Source organism: Cydia strobilella, chromosome 3 (genome assembly GCF_947568885.1).
Source record: "Cydia strobilella chromosome 3, ilCydStro3.1, whole genome shotgun sequence".
Taxonomy (NCBI): domain Eukaryota; kingdom Metazoa; phylum Arthropoda; class Insecta; order Lepidoptera; family Tortricidae; genus Cydia; species Cydia strobilella.
The window spans coordinates 5593007-5619643 of NC_086043.1; the positions used below are offsets into that span (position 1 = coordinate 5593007).

The following is a 26637-nucleotide window of genomic DNA, read 5'->3' on the forward strand; positions in this document are numbered from 1 at the left end:
ATATTTTTAGAGCGTTCGAAGTTAAGTGTTCCCAATTCGCCCACTCTCCCCTACGTGTATCTCTCCGCCCAGAATACGGAGCTCTTCAAACGTGCTAAATTTTATCAGAATCTGACACTTGCCAACCAAATAAAAATCAGCCCAAATTTTATGTCTGTCTCTAGTTATCAGTCAGGCTTCCATCATAGACACGTCTTAGATTCCATTGCTATCGGGATCAAAATGAGATGAAGCTACATTTGTTTGCTTTTGAGTTAGATACTACCTACGTGCACTGGAGCCTGAAACAGGAGCAAACATTTAGACAGGTGTCTCCTTTCTTTGAGCATAGAGTAATTTATACTAGAGCGGTACTGTCATAGTAAATTTTGTAACCCCAGTAAATTCACTGCCATCTGTCGACACACTTTAAAACTAAAAATAAATATTTATAAAGATACGATAAAATGTATTTAAATATGGATAAATGATTTTTTTATTTGCATTAATTATTTTTATATGATTTTGACCCATGTTCTTTCACTGGTATGCGTTAAAATTATAAATAACAAACGAAACAGTCAACGCCCTCTATACGAGTGTAGGCCAAAACTAGTGGCGCCATCTGATCGAGAATCAAATTTTCGTGATTTTCGAGGCACGTTTTTTCCTTAGACTGTATCCATCTATTACGGAGTTATATCTATATTTGCTTTGAGTAACTCCAGTTATTTCTTGCTATACTGAAAATATTTTTTGTTGTGTCTTAAGTATTTTTACTTGTGCTACAGGCCTTATTCCATGTTTTTCTTTGCCTGTGAGTTTTACCTTAACATGTAGGTTTATTAACTTGCGTGGCATTAGCAACTAACAACGTTAAATCCTTAACAGCAACATAACGCGTACGTTCGCTTTACGTTTTATTACGCGCGTTTACGATGAGGTGACTCTAATGTACGAGGGTTTAGTGGAAAAGGTATAACAGTAGATATAAAATACAGTGTGTTTATCCAGTTTGCTTGTCCCACATTAAAACTACCTATAAATACCACTAGGTTAGCAGTCGATTCGTAGTATATCAAAGTTTGAAACACTGAAATACTTAATTAAATTATTTCACGGTTTAGACTCACTTGTTTTAGTCACTCGCGCGACATGTTTCGGAGAGCCTAGGTCTCCTTTCTCAAGCACTAATAGTGCGAGCAGCGTTCACGACGACCGTGTACAACACAACAACACAACAACAAGTGAGTCTAAACCGTGAAATTATTTAATTTAGTATGTCTCACAAGAGTTTAAATTAGACTGAAGTACTTAATGTTTTTTTTTTTCAGTCTTTCACTTTGTCGTTTTCCCAGAGCTAAAGTTTACTCAATACTACGTTGATGGCAAACGAATGGGTAGCTCTTCTGATGGTTAGCAGTTGCCGTTACCTATGGATGCTTGCAACTATTTAAGGGACGTCACACCGCTAACCCTTTAAAAGGCTTTTGTAGCTTGCATATGTCAATTTTAATAAAAAGAAAACACGCTCCAGCAGCGACCATTGAAGTGCCAGTACAGTGTTATATTTTTAAATTAACATTTCAATCAACCCCAAATCACAATCAACTCCAAAGCTAGCGATAGTCAACTCTGCCTTAGCCAATTTAGACCTATATTGTAACATCATATCGGCACTAAGTACTTTGAAAAAATCTCGTATTTCACACTGCTAGTCAAAGTTGAAAGGCAGTAACTCTAAAATACATAGATACTACATTTTTCTTTTGATTGGCAGGACAAGATACGAGTCTTTTTCAAAGTAGTACCGATATACCGCTCCGCCTTAGGATAAAATCGGTTTGATCTAGAAAGGGTTAATTTAATTTGACATCGTGTTTAGCCGATAACAAAACCAAAAAAACCGGACAAGTGCGAGTCGGACTCGCCCACCGAGGATTCCGTACTTTCTGTGAAAATTTTAACTGTCTAGCTATCACTGTTCATGAGATACAGCCTGGTGACGTAGTGACAGACAGACGGACACACAGACGCACAGACAGACGGAGAGCGGAGACTTAGTAATAGGGTCCCGTTTTTACCCTTTGGGTACGGATACGGAACCCTAACACCTAACATAATTATATTCTATCTACTAATGATAATCGAGGACAAAAAAAGACTGTAATCTACAAACATAATTCTTTTATATCTTTCGTAAAATTAAAATCATCAATTAAATTAAAAATATGTTGACATGACAATGTGGGTCATGCAATTAATTTTAAATGGATAAGGCCAGACACAAACTTATTAAAAAGTATCCTAATTAAAACACCCTTAAGTACTTACGGTTGCCAATTGCTCTTATTTTCGCCTTGTAAATTTTTAAGGCTCTCCAGCATTATAATGAAAATTTACAGATAGGAATAACCTCATTAAAAAAAAGAGATGTAATTTAAACACCTTATTACAGTTGTCAATTGCTCTTATTTTCACCCTGTAAATTCGCAAGGAGCGCCTCCACAGCAATCCACACCCAAGCTGTATTTCCATTGAATATGCGAGCACACAGGAGTTGAGTTATCTGTGTACGACTGTAACGTGGCCTCGAGTTCCGTAACAGCCGTGTGATTGGAGAGCGCACTTATACTGGTTATCCTGAGTTTTCGAATCGCTGGTACTCGGTAAGCGTTGGCAAATAATATTCCGGGTCAAATAAAAACTTGTACAGCTCTCGGAATGGCCGTAATGAAGCCCGCTCGTTAGCTGTCGCGTGTATCGTAGACATGGGGAAAAGCTTTATATTTTGATATCAGTGACTGACGATCCCGTTCCAAAAAAAGTTACAGTGAAAAGTCACCGTGACTTTGTCACGCCTGTTACCCGTGTCACTGCATGATATTTGTGGTAGCGCCTCAGGCGTCATCCGATGTTCGCCACTTCCAACCGAACACTCCCGACTGAGCCCGATTAGAGCCGAGTTACAGTCACAGCGTCAGTAGCGTCACGCTCCGCGTTTGTCGTGATTTGAGTAACAGAGACTGCGCTAGGAACAGTAGGAACGTATATGATTTTGTAACGTTGTTCTTTTGTGAAAAGTCACAGTGACACCTTTTGACGGCGAGTCACGGTGACTTTGTCACCGTGACGTTATTTATCCCCCATGTCTAGTAGTGTATCGTCGTTTTTGTAAGGTCAGCAAGCCGGACCATTTCAGGATCATTGGCTTTTTGTCTCCTCAATCTTTAGTTATTTGTCACGTACGCTGCTGGTTCGTATGCTGTTACTTAATCTTGAAACATAGGTGTACATTAAGATTTTACTAATAAAACTTTAACGTAGAACAAAACCTAGAAGAAAGTGCCTTCGTTCTTATATCAATTTGAAATGTAGTATAGCAAGATAGGTACTACTAACACACAGTATTATTTACAGTACATTTTATACATACGTAATATATGTACATACTCCATTAAAATAAAATTTATGAAAAAATAAGAAAGTACGAGTACGCCAACTCAGCAAAATAAACCGCCACCGCCCATTCCTTTTAACAACTTTTTAAACCAGGCAAACATTTGCGCAGAGCCAAGCAACTTGTTTTCACAATTAAGCTATCATAACAAGTGCAATAAATATTTGCTATGCTTAGGCTAGCTCATTCAACGTACTGCTTTACTTAATACGGAGTATTCGAGTTGTATTGTATCCAAGTTCTGAAGTAACAGTGCTGAGTTATAGCATTAAAAACTTTTAACTTCTCAGCTTGTAAGACGATCGTAGTTTAAATTAAAATTGGAGATTTATTGTCATAAACTGATAAGTAAGCTTTCTAATAACAATACTTCCATGAGACCCAGACATATGTAGGTACATTACGATAAAAGTGCGAAAAATAGGAAATTAGCACATTGTAACGTACAACGTTTTACAGTACGATATTAAATGGGTTTTTAGTTATGTAGCACTATATTATATGTTATTCATGAAAATAACATATAATATATGATAAGAATTGCGTATTTTATTCATTAAATTGTTATTAACTATTTAAATTATTTAAAATACTTTTATTATGTTGGCTGAATTGTACGTGATCTTAATAATTCACAGTACCATCCCACACTCCATTTCACTAGTTACATAAGGTCAGAACAACCTCTCCCTTTTAACCTTCAAACTAAATAAAATATAATAAATATAGTAAGTGAGAAGAAAAATAAATTGATGTAGGTACTAGACGTGCAAATAGCTCTTGATCAGTCCGGGACCTTTGTGTAGCAAAATTAACAATGAATTCTAATTGTATGTAGTACCGTGATGATAACGTTTATATTTGCCTAATTTTTAGTAGAGAAATTCCGTCTAAATAATTCGTTTTTGTTAAAGCGATTTGAATAATCTACGCCGCAGTATCATGAATCGTGAAGTAAGTTTCTTGCAAGTTTGCTATTAAACTACAAAGTTGATTTATTGTATCTAATTTGTAACCGATATATTAATTTGATTTACAGCACAAATAGAATAAAGTCGATATTTATAACACTGGCTAACAGTAATATAAACATCACCATTATTATGATAAAGTAGATAGATAGAGTAGATAAAGATACCTACCTACATCAAAATATAAAAAGACTACATCATCACAAACTAGAAGCAAAGCTAGAAGTAAGTTAGGTGTAATTTTAATAACAAAACTTCCGTGAGACACAGACATATTAAATATATTAATAACGGGTCACTCACGTATTTTAGGTAAGTTAGGTGTACTGTGATTAATTAAATGGAATATAAAATCATAGCTTTCATTAGAAGCCAAAGCGTCTGCTAAAATAAAATAGTAATGAATTAATATTCTAGTAGTAACTTTTTCTTGGATATTCGGTTTATATTATGGCTAGTTCTTTGTTAAGTAAAATTTTACCCCTTAAACATTTTGCGAAATTTTTGTACCTACGCACAATAACCCATACAAAGTAAATTGAATGCCACACTTAGTTTAGCGGTGATATCTATATGTAACAAGTTCAAAGGCGCGCCCATTAAAGACACTTCATTACGATTTGCTGAATGTTGCCCTCGGGTGCCGTTTGACCTAAAACTTGCCGCAGTTTATAGAAAAAGAAAATTACTATGCTCACTGGGTAACTAACTGGCTAATCGTGAATTACTCCTAAGGCCGCGTAATACCTACCAGTATGGCTAACTGACAACGCCTTTTATGACATACAAGAAATATTGAAAATGTAGAATATAATATGATAGTATTCAATTTTGTAATTTGTTTGAACATCTGTAAACAATTTTACTATTATTGTTTCGATGTTGAAATTAATTGAAATTTTTAATGTTATTCCACTAATTGTAATTGTATTTTGACGTGTAATGTATGTGTATATTATTAATAAATATGAATATGAATAATACCATAACGTGAAAAAATAAGTAGATTCCTACATAGACTACTTTCTAAATATTTTTTGGTCAATATTTAAATGTCATTTTCGTTGAAAGTAAAAGTAAAGGATTTTCCTCATAGTTCCTCATTATTAAAATGGTTCACTGAGGCCGTGCTATACTATAAAGATCATTGGCGTGGCAGAATATAATTATACAATTGAGGAGAGTCTTTTCAAAGGGGCTTATTTCTCTATGGACACCGTACAAAAATAAGCCCTTTTAAAAAGACACTCCTCAAGTCCTCAATTAAAACATAATTGACAAAGGAAAATATATATAAAAGCATACTTTACCTCTTTAAAACAGCTCCAAGGTTTGTGAATCATTAGTGAGAAAAATGTCCACGATATACTTATAAAATACGTCAGTTTTTGATTGTCAAATCTCAGCTCTCAGAAAAGAGCAGTATAATCAATAACGCGGTCAACGTCCAACGCGCTTTTTTTATAACTACTTAAAATGTGTTATTTTTCATATCTAATCAAGTTCACTGTGTTAATGTTTATTAACGTAAGAACTCTTCCGTATTTATTTCGATGGCATAAATCATGAGAAGGACTCACGTGATGGTCGCTGGTGGGTTGGCGTGCACCAGACACGGTAGGACCACGTCGCCGCCACGTCGCACGCTCGTCTCCCACTGGCCGTGGTAGATTGCGCGCGGAGCTGCCGCGCCGGTAGACGCTGGAAAAGTTAGAACGTCAGTGTTTTGTTTAATACTTTTATTTAAAAAAGAAGATACTCGTCTTTTTATGCCCTATGTCATCCTGACCTTGGTTGGGGCTCAATACAACTTGGTAGCAGACGCTATTATATTATCCACGCGCGATATCAATGCTGTGTTATTTTAATAGTATTAAATGTTTGTAAAAATTATAATGTTAAGTAATAATGTATTTTCTTTCATTATTTCTTTCAATGCTGACTGGTGCACTAACTATTTTCCAGCTTTTCTTAACTCATTTGTTCTCTTTTACTCACGCGCGACATCGATGCTGACGGGCGCGCTCCGGCGCCTCTCGCCGGTGAGCGAGTCCAGCACCGAGCAGGAGAACTGCGCGCGCGCGTCTTCAGCTCGCACTGAGCGGACCACCAGCTTCCAGCCTTCGTCCATAAGAAGCGTCGAGCCAGCTGTGACAATAAGTCTGTTATTGAGCAATTGTCATTACTTTTCAAACAGTGTTTGACATAACTAGGAAAAAGACAAATGAATAGCAATCAATGTGTAAACAATTTTAAGAAAACTTTCACTTAAAAATAACTTAATTAAAGGAAAAAATAAATAAACTACCTACAACCAATAATAGGAGACTATTATATAGTTAACTTAGTAAATCATTACAGCGATAGAGGTATGATTATATAACAACATTTATTTTAGGTAACTAACTGAAATGGTGTTTTTAAGTTTTGTTTGGTAAGTTTCTTCCACCGTTTATGAATTATGCAGCAAGCGATAAATACAAGGTAAACGTTCGAGTGCTCGATGCGGTACTAGTATATGACATGGGCACTCTATGTCAAAGTGACATGGCCTAAATTCGAATGAAGAAAAATCCTCTTAGTTCGAATTTAAGCCATGTCACTTTGACATAGAGTGCCCATGCCATATAAATGCTAATGCTGTTAAATACATGCCATATACTAGTACCGCGTCGAGCACTCGGACGTTTACCTTACATCGAATTCTAATATACGAGTAGTATATAATTACTTAATATTCGGCCCATAAATAATTTACGATTTAATTTAGACCTTTTTAGTGATGTTAAGACCAGTTAAATTTTAATTCATATTTAATAGTTGCCACGTTAATATTGAGTTTCGCCGTAATTACTTAACGACTATTATTTACTGATAATTTGGTACAGTGGAAATATCAAACAAAGGAAACATATAACGTGTATAAAGAAACCAGTAACTTTCATCGATTTCCAAGTCCATTGATTTCGTTCATTTTTGTCGGATAGCTGGCTAATCAAATTAAATACATAGCAACGTGTCATGTAATAAGTAAATAGCAACTTTTGTCCTAGTTTGACCCAAACTGAATGTGGTGCAATAGGAATATTTTTCCATTAAAAACTAAACTAGATACGTATTATAAAACTATTTTTATACCTACAGAAAACTAAAAATGTATGGTATCGAATAGCAGCAATATGTTAACGTTATAATTATCAGGCAGATGAAACACGAGGCTACTCCCACATTTCAACATTGTGTAATCGTAATGCTGGCGCGGTTCTTCAAGGCGGGTAACCGACACAGCGTAGCTGGGGGACTGTTTCAAGTACTGAAATGCGAAATTCACCTGCATTTGTTTACCTATTATACAACAGTATCATCACAAGACTCAAAAGGTGCCAGATCTTGGATATAGACCAGAAAGAATTACCACGATCTGGAAAATTAAATTTACAGCGATCGCCAATCCGATTATCGCTCGGAAACCAATAGTAAAAAAAAAACGAATTTGACCTGGTCATGAAACTATATACAAATAAACAGTCTTAGAGTTTCACCACCCATCTCTGCGGAAGCGGTAGTGCCAGTACCTCCGCTATTGTCGGAATAAATCGAGCTGTCTATACTTACAGAGATGTTCAGAGGCAGGCAGCACGATGTCATCTCTGTACCAGGCCGCGACACTTGCATGTTCCCTCAAGGCGGCCGACGCGGTGCAGGTTAATAGCGCCGGGCCTCCCACCTCTGCGGGCGTGGCAGTCACGCGTGCTTGCCACTCTTGCCATACCACTGTAAAAGAAAACTTATAGTTAATTCTGTGTATTAAAAATTACCAAACAAATTTAAAAGTAAATAAGCCCATAGCATAGGTATACAATAGAAACCATAACGTTGCCCCAGTGTTCTGCAGTCTATGTCGGCGATACCTAACAGTATTTCGTACTATAATTTTCGATTTATGACAAGGTTTAGAGGAGACCCCTTAGGTCCAATGTGTATAGCATACAAGTTATTTCAGTTACTCATCAACAAATAGACTTAAACAAGTTCATTCAAAATATAGCTAATATAAACCGTACTGTAGGCCGAGCACATGATTGACGCGACAGTATCTCGCCGCGAGATAGACTACCCGTCTTTTGCTAACTGTATGAATTAAAGGGGGACGGGTAGTCTATGTCGCGGCGAGATACTCTCGCGCCAATCATGTGCTAGCCCGGCTGTTAAGTGTTAAGTGTCAATTGATATTCCATTACTAAATCATGAACCGCGAGTGGAATTATATGGGCGAAACATAAAATACTCGATGTTATTTTAGGTTTGACCCCAGATCAAATGGGCGGCCCAATCCTAAAACATTGGATTGGACATGGCAGCACCCGTCTCTCTCGCTATAACGTAATTCCGTAAGGAATTCGTTTAGGAGGTGCAAGCGCGCACTGCTTGCCCTTAGAGCTGGTCAAAGACGTCTAATCTTACTAAGATGGCATATAAGTAGTCGAGAAATTGGGACGGGTACCGCCGGGACGAGGTGGCCTAGGGGTTCATGGCGTTAGCCGCGATAGCTAAAGACGCCGGTTCGAATCCAGCCTTCACCACTGGAGGGCTTCGTCACTTTTTCTTTAATATATGACATCTATTACAGTTTTTAATTTGTATTAAAAATAAGTTTTAATAATTGAAAACCCTAGATGTCAGTATTTCCAACGGACTGGTTAATTTTCTTCTGCAAAATGGAACAAAAGTCACCTTTACGAGTCCCCTGACGTTCATTCGAGCAATTAAAAATGATTCGTATAAGAGCCGTAAACATTTGCAGCGTTTCAGTTGATTAACACACACAATATACACATTGCTATACATAATATATATATTATATTATTTGCAATTGATAAGGATTTTTGGATTTTAGGATTACTAGAATATAAAGCTACTTTTAATTTAAATAATTACTTATCAGTTTTTTTATTATTAAATTTTTTGTAGGAGTGATAGGCATTTTTTTCCTAGCGCATTCAGTGGCAGCTTTTTACGGAGCTGTTTTTCATATTTGCTTGCACTATCCCAACCCTTGCTGGAGTTGTTAAAGTTTTTTGGCTGTTTTATCCTTCCCTTTTAAAACACTTGATTTGAGCCCATTAGACCAGGCAATGCTGATGGGCCACTTGTTCCTAGAGGTCTGCCACTTCGAAGCCTCTGTTCCAGAGATAACGTACTAAATTAGTTATTTATTATGAAATGCACGAAACTTCGAAATAATTTTAAGTGTTTCGAAAGCAAGCATGAAGGATGTTTAAAATTTCCTTGCCACTTGGAAAATACCTAATATCAATGATCTCTTCTATTCACCGGTGTAACGTCGCATGCCGTAAAACCAGAATTATTTATATTGGAATATATAATATAATAATAAGACTTTATACCGCGGTAAGAAAGCCGTCGTCATCTTGCTTAGAAATGAAATTACAGACGTTTGAAATTTACAGTCTTTTTTTCGGTACAAGCCTTACAAAAATATATTTAGCCTATTGAGTTTAACGACTGAGACAAGACAAATGAAGGTCGCTCAATTACCTCATACATAAATAAAAAACTCTTGAACTGTTTAAGGTCTTAGTAAAGTATAGTCAGCGATAAAAGCTTGTATCAAAAATGTAATTTTTGACAGAAAAATATTTCTTTATTGTATTTTTTCTTGTTTTGTTTGTAGACTATCAAGATTACATTTTTTTAATACTACGTCGGTGGCAAACAAGCATACGACCTGCCTGATGTTAAGCAGTCTCCGTAGCCTATGTACGCCTGCAACTCCAGAGAACTTTAGAACTAAATCTGAATGTCCTGCGCTAATATTAGGTATTAATACTCGTATAGATCCCTGGTATTTATTTGGTGCCTCTAATAGTTTCCACGCACTAGCCAGGTAAAAATAATTTCAAGAGAAAAGTTGTTTTCGGTCTTGAGCCACGAAAGCCTTCAATTTTGGGGTCTATCGCTTGCTCGGCTTTCACTATAAGCTCTCGCGGCAAACAATAACTTTGCTCCCTTACGCAGAAACAAAGTTTTTTTATTCTATTTTTTTTTTAGGATATTTAACTATTTTAGAGCTATGCGTGTATTTTAAAAATTCACAGATCTCATGCCTTTCTCGACCTTCTGGTCTATTGAAAATAAATTTAATGAATCAAACAAAACAAAATTTACTCATCGTCGATTGCGTGATGCAGCCAATATTAATTTTGAACTTTTTTTTGTAACTGTATTTTATTTGTAACTTTTATTTGTAACTCGAGTCTATAAATCGCTCCGGCAAGCCGTCGCGATTTAACTATACTCTCGTTTGCTATATTTAACTTACGCCCCATGTTGCACAATGTACTATTAACATTATACTTACTATTTTTTTATGACTACCATCCTTTCAGGACCTTAACAAGCAGTTTATGAGTCTCTAAAGCTTCCTGGTCTATTCACAGAGAAACAATTGTCTTTACGCCTCTTTAATTGCTTTTAACATTAGTTTTGGCTTGTTTTTGTACAAATATATGTACATAATTTATAGTCACATTTAGCTACAATTTTATTTTTGTAAATTGCAGTATAATTTGCAATATAAATTGCATAGTATAATTGCAGTTTATTTTTGTAAATTGTAGTATAAGCTCAAAGGTATTATGACCCTTTTTTATAAACTTACTAACATATAAAAGCCTTATCTAACATATAAAATATTTACGTTTTATACACACAAGTCGCCTTACATGTCTACACGTATAAGCTAATCAGATTTTATTTAGCATAACAAAGTTCCCGGCTTCGGCGCCTCGGGCGGCTAGTTATCGCCGGATGCTCCTGGGAGACAAGATGGCGGTGCTTCCCATATTGACATCCACGGGAAAAAAAAATGCTTTACTACCTTACCGGCTGTAACATCTAGGGAGTTGAGTGACGCATATGACTTTTTTATACTTTGAAATTATTTTTCAGGATGGGTTTAAAAAGCAAAATCTGCGAAAATGGTGGGTATAATTTAGGTCGCCGTTACGACTGTGTTGTATTTTTTTTATAAAAAGGGGGTAATGCATTTCGGGACTATGGATAATAATGATAATGATAATCAGTTATTGTTTTTCTAGAGTTCTACCGCATTAGGCTTACAGATTCGGTTTAGCTAACAACCTGGAATTCGGAATGGCAGGACAGCAGAAAATTCTACCTAATGTTACAGGATGTCCTTCGATGTTACAAGGGTGTAGTAACTGTAAGAAAAAAAAAACCGGGGCAAACGCGTTACTGTTTTTTTAATATTTTTTAAGCGAAAACTTCTTAAGGCGCGTTGGGCATTTTTTGAGATGGAAAAAAAACCCTTGAACTCGCGAAACTGTGACTATAACCGACACCGACACCTCTGTATATAAGTATCTATTTAGTTTTTAGTACTCAGTTGCTTGTAATATCATACAAAATTTTAAGGACAGTAGATCTTATTAACCTGGCACATGCTTGCAGGCATGTTCGCTCGCTGTACAGCTACGCTGTAAAATAACGCTTTTTAAAAGGCTTATTACACTTTGCTAAATTTAGTCATCCTAATTAGACTGCTTAGGATAGGAAGGACGCTCCTGATTACACTGTTCTAAATTTAGTCACGACAGTTCTAAATTTAGACATGTCCGTAGGCGACTGACTGCACTTATTATTATTACACCTATCCTAACTAGGATGCTAAAATTATTCAGCTTATCAGTAACCATCCTTGCTCCTAATTAGGATATCCTTACTTGCTAAACGCGATTACGCTTTACTAATTTAGGATTCGAAATCATTTAGAATCCTAAATTTAGCAAAGTGTAAGAAGCCCTTAAAAGCTACAGTCAGCATTCTACACGAGCAGCCTGTGGGTTAGGTACACCCAGCGTTACGCAAAAGCTCTCCGAGTTCAGTATAATGATTCTTTCCCCTCGTTGCCATTGAATAATATTTCTGACATCTAGTACTTACTTAAACAAATGACATTTAATAAACTTAATGTGACATTTAATAAACTTAATGTCAGCTCATCAAATTAATATAGTCAAACAAACTCCCTACTGGGGTAAAACCATGATCAAACAAGGGTCATTCAGGTATTCATTACTTGAAATGAATTTTACGTGGACTGAATTCCAGTTTTCGCATCGTGCTAGAGAGGCAAATAACTATGGCAACGAGCATACATACCACATAACATTGGCATTCCTGTAGTTAGAACAAATTGCTCTTATTAGGTAGTTATTATAGGAAACTACGATGGTAAGCACCCCTATAATGGATGTGGTACCAATAATGAACGTAAACAAACATCAGTTTGTCAACACTGACATTAAGTTTACTAAATGTCATTAGATGTGAGGGATATTGTACCTTGTTCGTCAAAGTGGATTACTTTCGGTGTACAATATAAAGTGGACTTAAATTATTTTATGTTAAATAAGTCTATAATATTTTCAATGTACTTCATCCGATAGTAGTGTAATTGGCGTCGCTTGCCAGCTTGCCACTCACAATTTTATATTGATATTTCAAAATCTATGATTTTAATTGAGAATAGTGCAGTTGTTAGACAAAAATTGCAATGTAAACGAATAACATTTTAGTTTTTTTCTTTCTTTTGGGTTTGCATTCGTTTTACTCCATCACACTAGATAATTTATTAGTTAGTGTCGAGTGTAGCGGAGCGGTTTGAGGGATCAAAAAAGTATGTGGAAGTAACTTTCTTTGTTGGGTTGATTGAATACCATGCGAATGCGATCGATACCGATAGGCACGAGTATAGGCTTTATCGCGGAAAAGGACACGAAACACCTTTTATCCGCGTAAATGCAACCTTTCCCTAGGGAAACGCGGAAAACAATACACGCGATCAGAGCAGAAAAACCTTGGGTAGATTCAAAATCACTTCTGAAGTAAAGGTCCTAAGATTTTGATATTTGCACAAAATTTGTAGTGACAAGTGTGGAGGTGTCGCCTTTAACCTTTTCGCCGCCATCGCCAACACTTTATTACTTCATTGACGTGGTGGCGAAAAGGTTAATTTCCACTCTTTGTCACGTGAAAGCCAGTGGAAAGTTAGCTTAGACGGATTCTAGGACCTTCTCCGTTTTTAAATTGGTGTTACATTTTTTTTTCTACATGTCTATAGATACCTAAAAAAAGTTATTGTTGATATCTAGGCCGGGAAAGAAACTTTGAATTGTTCGAGAACATCACATTATGTCCTACAGTATATTTGTGTTTGGAATATAATAGAACACTATTTTGTCACTAATTTCTCAGTGTCTCTTTCTGGTGTTTATTATTTGGTGGGAATGCGATGCATAAAGAGTTATCAAACACAGCTAAAGTTTCCCCTGTCTTGTGTTTGTGTCTGTGTGTGTCAGGTGTTTTCAGTTTAATAATATATAGTAAGTCCCTAATTAAATAGGCAAAGAATACAATAATACAAATAAGTAGATTATGTCGTAGTGCTATGTACTCTATGTAATTGAATCCATAACCAGTGTTTACTTAATACTGAGCACTGTAAATCAATATACGCCTCTATTAACAGCCAGTCAAAATAATTCACAAAACACCATACACATAAACTACTATAGGAATATTCCTACAGGATGTGACCATCAGATACATCTGGCATATGTGTCTGGCGGAAAAATCTGCCAATGTTTGACGGTGTGGTATGTGTATGTGTATAAGTTATAGAGTTACTTACGCACGTATAATATAAGCTATGTATCATTCATGTATCGAGTTAGTCTGTAAGTTGTGTTTGTTCAATAAACACATGTAATTAATAATTATACTATTTTATTTATTAAAAACATCCATCCGTACAACGAAAATTGGAGAAACTTATTCGAAGAAGAATTTGTAGGTATTTATATTTAATTAATGTGTTAAGTAGTTAAAAACTAAAAAAAAACAACTTTAAATTATTGATAGGTAGGTGTCTATAAAAAATAGGGGTCTATATTGGAATGCATAATTTTTTCTTGCATTTCTTTCATTTCACTTCGCATATCAACTACCGGCATAACTATTGATCCGAATTAATTGATTATACGAGCTGTGCGACCAGCGAATGTTGCTGTTTTATGAATCGCTATACTGTGCCGATGATAGTTGTAATTAAATACTGGTCTTATTACTACCTACCGTAAAGCTAATTATTGATTTTATATTCTATTAATAATGCAAATGGGGTAATCCAATTGCAGGGCACCGAATTAATGCGGTACAGTAATGTGGTTATGTAGTTTGGTTCTCTACCCAGTTTCACTCTTATTATTGTTTCAACAATTTTATTATCTTTAAAAAACCGGCCTTAGGGTGGAATTCCATCCGTCCAATGTGTATTGAAAAAAAAAAAAAAAAAATGGGTATTGCGTCTCACATTTTGCTCAATGAGAGAGTGAGACGCAATGACATTGGACAAATAAATTGGACAGGCGGAATACGACCCTAATGCAGTCCGCCCTCACGCACCAATAGGAACACGCACATTTTTTAAGGTTCCGTACCCAAAGGGTAAAAACGGGACCCTATTACTGAGACTCTGCTGTCCGTCCGTCCGTCTGTCTGTCCGTCTCTCACCAGGCTGTATCTCATGACAGTGGAAATTATCACAGATTGCCGCTATAACAACAAATACTAAAAACCAAATAAAATAAATATTTAAGTGTGGCTCCCATTATTAGATCGACTCACACTTGACTGTCGTTCGTTTTGTTTTTTAATTCTGTCGTATCGGCAATACCTAACGAAATACAATACATTGTAAGAAGCTGTAATAATAAGTACCTGCATGTACCTATTGTTATATATTTTTTATAAATATAATATGCTTTTTTTGGTATGTACAGTCAGATGTAGAACGTCATATCAACCTGCATTTACAAAGCGATTTTGATGTCCTATTTAAGTCCCCAACTTTGACTCCTATTTCAAAACTGAAATAGACAATTATCATACATTAAAGAAAAAGTGACCAAGTCCACCGGTAGGTGGCGGCGGTGGTTTTCTTTAGTGTATGATATCTATTCCAGTTTATAATTTATATAAGTAGTGTGACTACTTAAAAAACCAGCCAAGTGCGAGTCGGACTCGCGCACGAAGGGTTCCGTACCATTACGGAAAAAAACAGCAAAAAAAATCACGTTTGTTGTATGGGAGCCCCATTTAAATATTTATATTATTCTGTTTTTAGTATTTGTTGTTATAGCGGCAACAGAAATACATCATCTGTGAAAATTTCAACTGTCTAGCTATCACGGTTCATGAGATACAGCCTGGTGACAGACAGACAGACGGACAGCGGAGTCTTAGTAATAGGGTCCCGTTTTTACCCTTTGTGTACGAAACCCTAAAAAACACAAACCAAAATATTTCTTAAAAATAATTTGATTTGTTCCCTAGTTTAACTCCCATTCCTTTATATGTGACGTTATCAACCAAAAGGTCAACGTTATCAACATTGTCGGTTGTCGATAAGGTTGATTTTAAGTTGAAGCTATATGGAAATAGCACCTTATTGACAACCGACAATAAGTACCCTTTTGATTGAGAATGGCACATATTATTGCAGAGCGGTCAAATGAAAAGAGGGCACTAATGTTTTGCGTATAAATAAATCAAGGACTTCTAAAACATATTTTATCAGTAACTTTATCTATTCTAAACAGTAAACATAAAAACGATAATTATATTCTTGCAATGTTTTGTAAAATCAAGGTAAAAATTGCAGTAAAATATAGCTCCAGATTATCCCCTCTTTAAAGGCCATAAAAATCGTAATCTTTCCCCTTTCATACTGGATACCCTTTAGTTTTTATACTGAAAGAGATAGCAGTTGATTAATGATTCCTGCTCTGATTACAGTATTGCGTTCAAGGGCAGAGGATGAAAAATGACCCTTATGTTCTAGACAATACGAGTCGACAGGCTATTGTCTTGATAGTTGTTAAAATTCATTAGCAGTAAAAAAATAAGGTTAAAATACTATTGTTTTATTCTATGTACTACTTACCTATTTACTTTAATCCTTTATACTTCTGCAGGACTCGTTGAAGAATCTAACGACGCTTATTTGTAGCAATAATCACTATTAAAACCATTGAAGGCCTTGTATGAGCATAAGAACCTACTTAGAATGTTGAACTATGTAAAAATAATTATTTAATTATTCTAGTCATTATTAATCATTTAATATGTTTATGTCATGGAAATACTCATGAAATACTCAACATGTCATGATACGTTCGTAAATTTTAACATTAAAAAGGATATAACCAAACGGAGACGCCTTGTCTGTAATTATCTGTACAAAAAAGTCTGCCGATTTTTGCGGGGGAGGGGAACGTCAAATGTATATTACGTAACGTAAAAATAGCCATGCCAGATAAGTTATCTCCATAAGCACCATTTATCTCCTCGAGAAGTGAACCTCCCCCCCCCCCCCCTCTTTAATCTATTCCAATTAGCTCAGGGAGCCGGGTTGACGAGAGTGCAGCGATCGTGAAACACGATAAAGCGGTCTCAAACCTAACCACTACCACCTAGTAGAGTGGGTGAATATGAGGACATGTATTTAATTCTCCTTAACACAAACCTTCACGTTAAAATCAGTGGTATGCAAAGGCAAACGCAATTTGAACCAGTTGGCATACTTTAAGGCCCACTACTTGCACCATTCCACTAACCCGGGGTTACCAGTACATTTTGAGACTGGGTTAACGGTATAACCGCTTAAACCCGGGTTAGTGAGATGGTGGGGCCTTAGTTGATGGGCCATTTAATTTTAAATACAGTTTCCGAAGAAATTATGATTTACAGCAATACTTACATTTTTCAGGGTTGGTATCTAAAATGACCTACATGTTTTATATCTATTAGTATTGTCTTGAAGCAAGAATTAAGGGATATACCTATTTATGACGCATCCTCTTAATTATTTACATATGACTCAATCTGAAACTGAGCATTAAGTAAACAAGTACTAAATATCCGATTTCTGTTTCCCCCGGGGCAGTAGGTAATAGGTAGTGTTTTTAATTATCGACGGTAACTCGCTTATTACTGAAAAATATTACCTCTTTTGGTCTTCTATATTAGAAGAAGTGTTACGCAAACACGAAATACGAAATACGAGTAAATATGTAGCTCAGTTATCTTAGGCCGAAAAAAGGGGTCAATCTCGGAATGAGAGATAATAAGCTGGAAACTCCTATGCACCTTCATAATCGCGTTCTAAAAGTTGTCTGAAAAGTAACAGAAAATCGCGTCGGAAGGTATTCAAAGCTAAAAGTCACAGATATCGGTTTTTTCACAAATATCAAGGTGAGTTCCAATGATGTTTAAATGTTTTATATTCGTACAGGTAAGACAAAAATACCCCGATAAAGTTGTTTCCATATGTCCTCAAAACGCAAAAGCTTTTAAACGTCATAAATAAATTATAAATATTATTTGACAATCTAATATAATTATTCCCATCCCATAATAAATCCCCATTTAGACGGTTAAAGATTTGCATGCGATTTTCGTTACATTGCACAGCAGTATTTGTAATTCTGAATGGTCTTTTAGTACAGTAGTAGTAGGTACACAGAGAGAGTCGACGTTTAGTTTTAGTTCGGTCGGATGAGTCGGATCACTTGGATCGCTTTGCTGTCATTGTCACTCCTCGGTCCTCGCTCGGTCTGTTTCGTTCGCGTGTAGTGTACTAAAACTTACTAAGAGCAGAATCATTAGGGAATAGTTCGGTCTAGTACAGTGGAGAGAATCGTGTCTTTTTGATTTTAGTACATGTACTACACAAGCCCATTTTACAGGACCATAGTACTTTACTTACTAACACTTACATAGTACGTTACTTTGTGAACGTAGAAGTCTGCAAATGCGACACAGACGATGCAATTTGGTCGTGCCTTTTACTCCAGGCGGGTGTTAAATTGACGAAAAGAGAGTGCAACGGTCGTTTGATGCGACGAGTAAACATACCTTGTACCTATTTATTGTAGCATGTAGTATCTACACTAAATATCATTCTCACGTGTATTCATAAAATATATGATCTTTTTGTAGGACGTCATAAAGTAATAATTTAGCGTTTTTGACATTTAATAAACATCATAAATCCTAAAATAATTAAATCTTCCTACCTAAAAATACTTTAGAAAACTTTCGTTTACTAATGTTCGGTTAACTGATTAGTGATTTGGTTTTGGTACAGATGTTGTGCTGTTTTTTATAGTCACACATAGTTCTCTCGCAAACATCGAGACCACGTTAATTTTATTTGAGACAATGTAGTTTATGCAGTCATATTTATATTCGTGATTACTTCACGTATTATAAGTGACTTGACTTATTTTTTTGCATTTGAATATATTTCAAGAGTTCAAATTTTCCATGTTTTTATTACATTTTGTATCAAAGAATCCGTAGCCAGGTCTATAATTTATGTATAAACTACCTACTTCGAAAATCCAGAAATAAAATGACGCGAAGGAGATTTCTCGGGCATATCTGCGAGTGGCGGGCTCCGCGGGTATTTTCCTCTGCAGATAACAATTTCGAAACGTGAAAATAGTATTTGCGAAAGCAGAACTTTTAAAATAGGTACAAAGGCTTGGTTTTCGTTATAACTTTTAGGTTGAAATGTGAATTCAATAATTAATATTTTGGTTTGACAAATAATGTTTTTAAGAAATAAAACTATGAAAACGGATTATATCGCGTATATTGAATTTATAATACATCCCATTTCCATAGTTTTATTTCATGAGTAACTATCGCGGTAACCGAAGACAATATAATGTTTTTAAGGTTAACATCCGAATTGCAATAATTAGCTACCTTGGTTTTGGTTTCAGCTTCAAAATGGTATCTTATCAATATCAGATGTCCATTTGCGTTGCTATTTTACTAATGTTTGCAAGAAACATAATTATTATACAAACCTTAAATTTAATTCATAATACCAATATTTAAAAGATTTTTATATAAACATTTTATTTTCTAGAATATTTTTCGTCATTTATTTCACAGCCTGTAAAAGCTTACGTATAAATAAACTACGGGCCGATTTCTATTTACACGTTTATTCTGTAGTCAAAGAGAAAGCCTCGTCAATCAATGATTCAGTTTTATTTGTAGAACCGATAGGAATATTGCACCAGATCCGAAACCAAATACAAAAATAGATAATTGGCAGAAAAATAATGTGTGATTATCTCATCAAATGTGTCTTTTTATAACATGAAAGACACCATCACATCCCTTGTTTCTTTACAATTTATTCAGTTCTATAAAACATTTTATGGATTAAGCGGCTTAATGCAATATTTCAAGTTGCTTTAGTAACTAATTACCTACTTGTAGTTTTTGTGTCATTCTTATAAAAAAGTTCAATTATAAAGTTTATGTAAGATACTTAATGATTTTTTTAATAGGTGCTTGAATAAGTACCTCTTAAGAGCATTACTACTACTACAACTTTTTTAACGAAGTGTTGTGGTTATTGAAACAACTACGTAACGCAACCGAAACGATCCTCCACACATGTACAGAACATGCGGACTAAAGGACCCGGTCCCATTATATTCCCTTGACAACACGTGTCACCTGCAAGGGAGTGCGCAAATTACGATTATATGTGACTAAAGTGTTGTTGCGCGAGTTAAACAGGATTCAAGGTAAAATCGCAGACGACTTCTAGCCATAATCAGATTCAGGTTCTAATTAGTTAAGGCCGTTCCATCGGTTTGCCACTGTCTTTGTCATATTTCGCAAGAAAGAACGGGAAAGAACATACGCGCCAAGTGTCAATTTTGATCGAATTTTGTCGGTTTTTATTTATTTTAATAACGTTACCCTACAATATCGAAATTCTAAAGCTATGAAATTACTATTTATCTTAAGATTATTTTTTCTTCTTTTTTTGTTTATAGTATCACATAATAAATAACCGAGTAAAGTAGGATTAAAAGTCCGAATTAGAGGTTACTTTGGGAATTAATTGTATCGAGCGAAGTGTCATAATTCGTATATCGGAAGCTATGTTGTTAAAGATAATATAGTCAAGAACTACATATATTTTTTCCACGTCTACGAATATCAACGCCTCTTAGAAAAACATGATCATATAAGGAGATTTTTCGCCTTCTGGCTCAGGGAACCGCCTTAAGGAGTTTTGCGAAAGAGATGTGCACAAATTTGATACATACCACCCCGGATTTGGCCGATTTTGGTGTGCCACAACTATGGAATGCAATCTGGCACCAAGATTGGCGATTCGAGGTCTCGCACGAAAAATCTGAATCGAGATTGGGTGATTCGAGATCTCGACCGTCAGATTTGCGAGATCGAGATTAATCTCGACGAGATCGAGATTTGACAAAGTAATTAACAATGTGTTATTTTAATCAAATATCTCTAAGAATTCCGTATGTACTATTTATTGAGGGTACGTCATGTAAGTCATAGTATATTCTGAAAATAAAATCAACAAATTATTTAAACATTTAACAAAAAAATCGACCTTTATAAAAAAAACTTACTTAGTGCTACTTTGCACGTGTCATTAAACCACTAGTAAAGAGTAACTTCACTTAAGAAACCGCGTAATAATAACAATAAAGCGAAGAAGCAGAGGCACTAACATGCTCAGTTGATATCTATTTTTGACAAGCACTGAGCAACTTACAAAAAAATGTAGAGTAAGCGAGCTACAATCATATAAATAATTGTAGATGTGGATACGCTAAGTTCCTCCGATTCTTCCGCACAGAGCGCGCCACACTGCTTTTATCGTCAGCTAAAGTCGGTCGCTTAGGTCAAAAAGATTACACAAAACAAAGTAATTCACATAGACCGCGGGCCAGGAACAGATTTCCATGACCAATCGCCTCCCGGGCGAAAACTCGTATAGTGGTTAACAGCTATGTATGATGAACCCTTGTGAACGTCAGCTGCCGCTCCGTTGGTGGGTTGAGGAATGGCAGCAAATAAAGTCTATAAATTTTTTTTTGTCATCGCCTCCTGCTTGATACTTTGTCAGATGATAGTTTAGATGCTATTGTGAATAAACAAAATCGTCAGCCGATTGTATCGCTGTGGAAAGACCGTCAGCTGGTCACATGAACATGTAAAAAAGAAAATTCTTTTCAGTCATTGGCGTCATCGCCTCCCGTTTGATACTTTGTCAGATGGTAGTTTAGATGCTATTGTTAATAAAACAAATAGTCAGCCGGTTGTATCGCGGTGGAAAGACCGTGTTACGCCTTTCGGTGGCTGCCATTCCTCAACCCACCAACGGAGCGGCAGCTGACTATCACGAGGGTTCATCATACATAGCCTGTAACCGCTATACGAGTTTTCGCCCGGGAGGCGATGACTGACGAAATTTGCGCCTGGCTCGCGGTCCAACACAGATCAATCTTTCAATCTCTTTCGAGATCTCGATAAAATGAATCGTGATCTCCACCTATATTGCAAAATAACACATTAAACTATCGCGTTTTAAACACATATATTAAGGTAACAACAATTAATGAAATTAAATCGCGGTAGATAGACCCCTTCGTATAATTAAATAAATATTCGAAATTTCCTGTCAACGAGATTGAATCTCGAAAATTCGTGGGAGATCTCACGAAATCTCGAAATTGCGAGATAGAGATTGCATTCCCTAGTCACAACCAGAAAAGAACGGACAAAAGTAGCAACTTTTACTGTCCAACATGTTTAAGACCCATTTGCATTGTTATTAGGTGGTTATGACAATATTATAATTATGTCAATCAGATCAGTTTATATCGTTATCGTTATCGTTTATACTAGCATCCTCATTTATGTTTACAGTTGAAATGCAAACATAATTCTAAATTATAATTTTACGTGCGTGGTTTGCGTAACTTGAGACTATAATATAAAGGGTGTCCCAAAAAGGACGCAAGATTTGAAATTGATGAAAAATACATATTTTTTTCGTTATAATACATTTGTATATAAAATCTTGAAATTCATAAAATAGGAATATTAGTAGAATAATACGTCAGGCAAATGTCTTCCTAGGCTTTGCTGGCACATACGCACTCTTTTGTCAAAATTTTCTATGACCATTTTGCATAGATGCGGCTGAATTTCTCCGATGGGCCAATTCTGATCACCGAATCGAGAGATCACACGACTAGGAATTTTCGAACCGTACCCGCCAAACTTTCATTACGTTTGAAATATTGTTCAATAATAAAAACGCGTTGGTCTTTCGTATAACCCGCCATTTTTACAAACCCTAAACATTCAGCTGTCAAATAGTTTTTTTAGGGTTGCCAGTACTAAAATACAAAAATGGAAGCAAATTGAAATCTTGCGTCCTTTTTGGGACAGCCGTTAGTTTGACAGGTTTATGTTCCAAATCAGTCACTCCTGTCATTAGAAACTTCAAATCTCAGTCATAAGTTAGTATACTATTAGCATAATTGGGGCATTTTCTATGAAAAGGGACCTTATTGTCGATGGCGCTTACGCCGCACAGCGTCGCGCGGCATTGTATTTAAATATCGGAGCATGTTTATAATGGCGTAAGCGCCATCGACAATAAGGTCCCTTTTTATAGATAATACCACAATTAATCAGTTGCTTAGGTTGTGATTGTCTACCGAAGGTATTGTGGCCTGCCATTAATATTGAGGATGATGTTGAATTAAGAAAACTAATTATGTGTTCTGTTTAATAATGTTCCCATTTTGAAACAGAACACATAATTAGTTTTCTACGTAGGAACGTAGGAAAAATAAAACCCCAGCGGTTTAAAACTTCAACCTAAAACAGCAAACAAATGCGAGCAGTTGACAAAAAAATAAATTAACTTTAAAATGGGTCGCCCACCGTGCATTTGCATTTTGTTCGCAGCATCAGGAAGTTATAAAATTGTAACGTAACGAAAACATTCTCATTTCAGTGTAAAAAAATTATTATGTCCAGAACGGATCTAGAGGGAAATAATTCATGGCAAAGCTGAGTCAGGGGAATGCCTAATGTCTTTGCCACAAATGATATACGGCCGCGACTCTTTGATAGAGAATGATTTATAAACTAGGTCTTATGGCTTGTGTAATAAGACCCGAGTATTACCTACATTAAGGGAATTAAGGTTTTGAAAAAGAATTGCAAATGCTGCGCGGCCAGTGGTTATGAACTGTTGGCATCAGGTTTCATTTGAATAAAGCATAAGTAGAGTCGACATTAATTCTTGGTTTCGGTTTCCTCCCCTTAGGTTTGATATCTGAGAGATAATATTGGTGTTATACGATGCATTGAAAACTAAAATAGTTTGATTCAAGGTACAAATTCAACTATGCCCCCTCCCCCTCCCTACCCAAAGTATAACAATAAGCTCCAATAATTGGGCTTTAAAAGTATTTACTTTATATTTAAACCGTAGTTTTAGCCGTACTACGTCTCATTATAAAAAAATGACATACATAAGAAACTTTATATAAATAAATAAAAGTACTGAAATACGATTTATTATGTTCAGTAACTATGCTGTCGGTTCCTAGGGAAAGTTTTCTTAGTTCCACCCCGTTCACATTAAACTTCGTGGATATTGTGCTCAGTCCTTGTCAATACCTAAATATTATTGATAGATTGTGCTTTTGCTAGATTGTCCTGCTTTAAAGAAATTGTATAAAAGTATTATACAACATTTTTTATCCGTAATTTTTTTTCAATTTATTTATTCACTTTAAATATTAATACAACTTTTTCCAGCATGCCACTATTGTAAACATCTAGGGATTATGTAATAGTTGGCGAGATCGCGCGGTCCGATACGCGTTTCTATACTATTATGTATAATTATAATTATTATACTATAAATATAAATATAAAACTTTTTGTGAACAAAACAAAAGTTTATCAAATATTTTGATTTGAGTTTTATCATAGAGTAACTTATACTAGAGCGGTACTGTCAAAGTAAATTTTGTAACCCCAGTAAATTCACTGCCATCTGTCGACACACTTTAAAACTAAAAATAAATATTTTTAAAAATACGATAAAATGTATTTAGATATGGATAAATGATTTTTTTTATTTGCATTAATTATTTTTATGATTTTGACCCATGTTTTTTCACTGATATGCGTTAAAATTGTTAAATAACAAACGAAACCGTCAACGCCATCTATACGACAGTTGGCCAAAGCTAGTAGCGCCCTCTAAACGAGAATCAAATTTTCTTGATTTTCGAGGCACGTTTTTTCCTTAGACTGTATCCATCTATTACGGAGTTATATCTATCTTTGGTTTTATTAAATTGTCAGACTGCTATATCTATAATAAATTATAAACTGAAATAGATGTCATGTACCAAATAAAAAGTGACGAAGCCCACCAGTTTGAATCCCGGCTAATGCCATGAACCCCTAGGCCACCTCGCCTATAATATTAGTCTAATGCCGTTAGAGAAATGGTCTCCAGTACGTGGTTGCACTTTCCATACGAATACTGCCATCTATACAAATATGTATTTTGATTTTTTTAAAGTAATACTTATCATTGGAATAGCGGTGTACACATACAGTGGCCATATATATCGGAACGGCCAAGGTGCTCACAAACACGTATTGCACTCTAACACCTTGACAATAGAGGCGTGTTTAGATATTTATGAGCTTCTTGGCCGCTTCGATATATCCGATGGCGACTGTAAGCATATAAATCTTACATTCTGTCATTCGGAGGCCAGGGTAAAAGCGTGAACATCCCAAATTTGGTCACTTACAAATCTAGCTCCAATTCAGCACAATTTATTCAAACCTAGCCTAAGCACTAGGGTGACCCCAAATCACTGCACCGGCCGGACGTTTAAATGGAATGTCTAATGTAGTTGTCCGGGCTGAATTATTGGCGCCCGGACTAATGGGCCGGGTTGTCCCGCGATACCGCTTGATTTATATACACCCCGATGTTTTCCTACCCGATCCGAGCATTTTATCTCGCGGTACATGGTAACCATTTAACACCTCTTTCTGCGACCACAGTTTTCGGAATAGTGTCTGTCCAACTAACAATTACATACATGCAATCAAGTAGGTATGATTGATTATTGAGAACCACGTTGTGGGATCTTACTCTGATGTCCTAAATACTGTGCCAAGTCCCTAACAAGAAAACGTTTTTTTATTACTCCTGATTTAAGGTTTTTCTGAAGTCTGCTTGACCATTAAAAAGGATTATTTCCTGTGAGTAGTACTGTCAACATCATCAATATGCTTGTTTGAATCCTTTCAATTGTACTAAACCTCAGTTGGAGGGTCGAATAAATCACATAAACAACTCGTCGTTAGACAGTCGCTAAATCAATTTGTGACTCCGTCCGAGCTTTGGCCAATCAAATAATCCTAGCCTTGGGTATATTAGGGTGGGCTATTGCCAAAAATGGTTACGTATTGCTATCAGACTAGGATTAGTTGTGAATTCAAAAACCAAAATAAATAATACTGATATGAATATAATGTTCCTACATCGGGCTTACCTGTATAAAATTGTTAATATCACTCGATCGCACGCTTAAAGTATGTGATCAGTTCTTTTCATATCTACGCTACGTCTAATGTACATATGTAGTTATGTACATTTGAGATGAATGGCAAAAGGGGTGTCAGCGGTTCGATTTCCACTTTGAAAGAGGAGGGTTATTACGACAAAAACCGCAGTAGGTAGGTATATTTTTTTCTAAAAATTGTTTATTATTTTGCGACAATGGCTATGCGACTATATAGCCCAATAATGTTCGGCATTGACAGTAGTAAACTTAGCAAGTATTGAAATGATATATTTCGCATCTTCTTTCTCCTCGCCTTTTCCCGTTATACGGGGTCGGCTTTCCTTATTCCGGGTGTCCAGGCAGTTCTATTCTGAGCGCCTTCCCTACTCAAGTCTTCGCATTATATGACCATACCATCTCAGTCGGGATTCAGAGATTTTATCCGTGATGGGTGCGACTGATGTATATGTTACGCATCTTTCGCATCCATTTATAATATTTTGTATATCAATTTAACGTTATTACGAGTTAACCCAATTAACAAACAACGACCAGAGATAAATAGTTAGGTACCTAACGCATCATGTTTTCAGAAAGTTATTAATACAATATTAAAATTAGTTGTGTTAAGCGATTAATTACTACG

General features: G+C 35.8%; 1 protein-coding gene across 2 annotated transcripts in view; it reads right to left on the minus strand.

Moving 5' to 3' along the window:
- The window catches only part of LOC134755634 (cell adhesion molecule Dscam2-like), a 208694-nt gene that overhangs the window by 80601 nt on the left and 101456 nt on the right, over positions 1–26637 (minus strand). For both annotated transcript variants that reach the window (XR_010129073.1, XM_063692142.1), the window contains exons 5-7: positions 8026–8184; positions 6409–6558; positions 5991–6111 (exon numbers count right to left, since the gene is read on the minus strand). Coding sequence is in view for 1 of the 2 variants with exons in the window: in XM_063692142.1 (XP_063548212.1) it covers positions 5991–6111; positions 6409–6558; positions 8026–8184 (430 nt within the window). In the remaining variant the exon portion in view is untranslated. The remainder of the gene's footprint in view (positions 1–5990; positions 6112–6408; positions 6559–8025; positions 8185–26637) is intronic.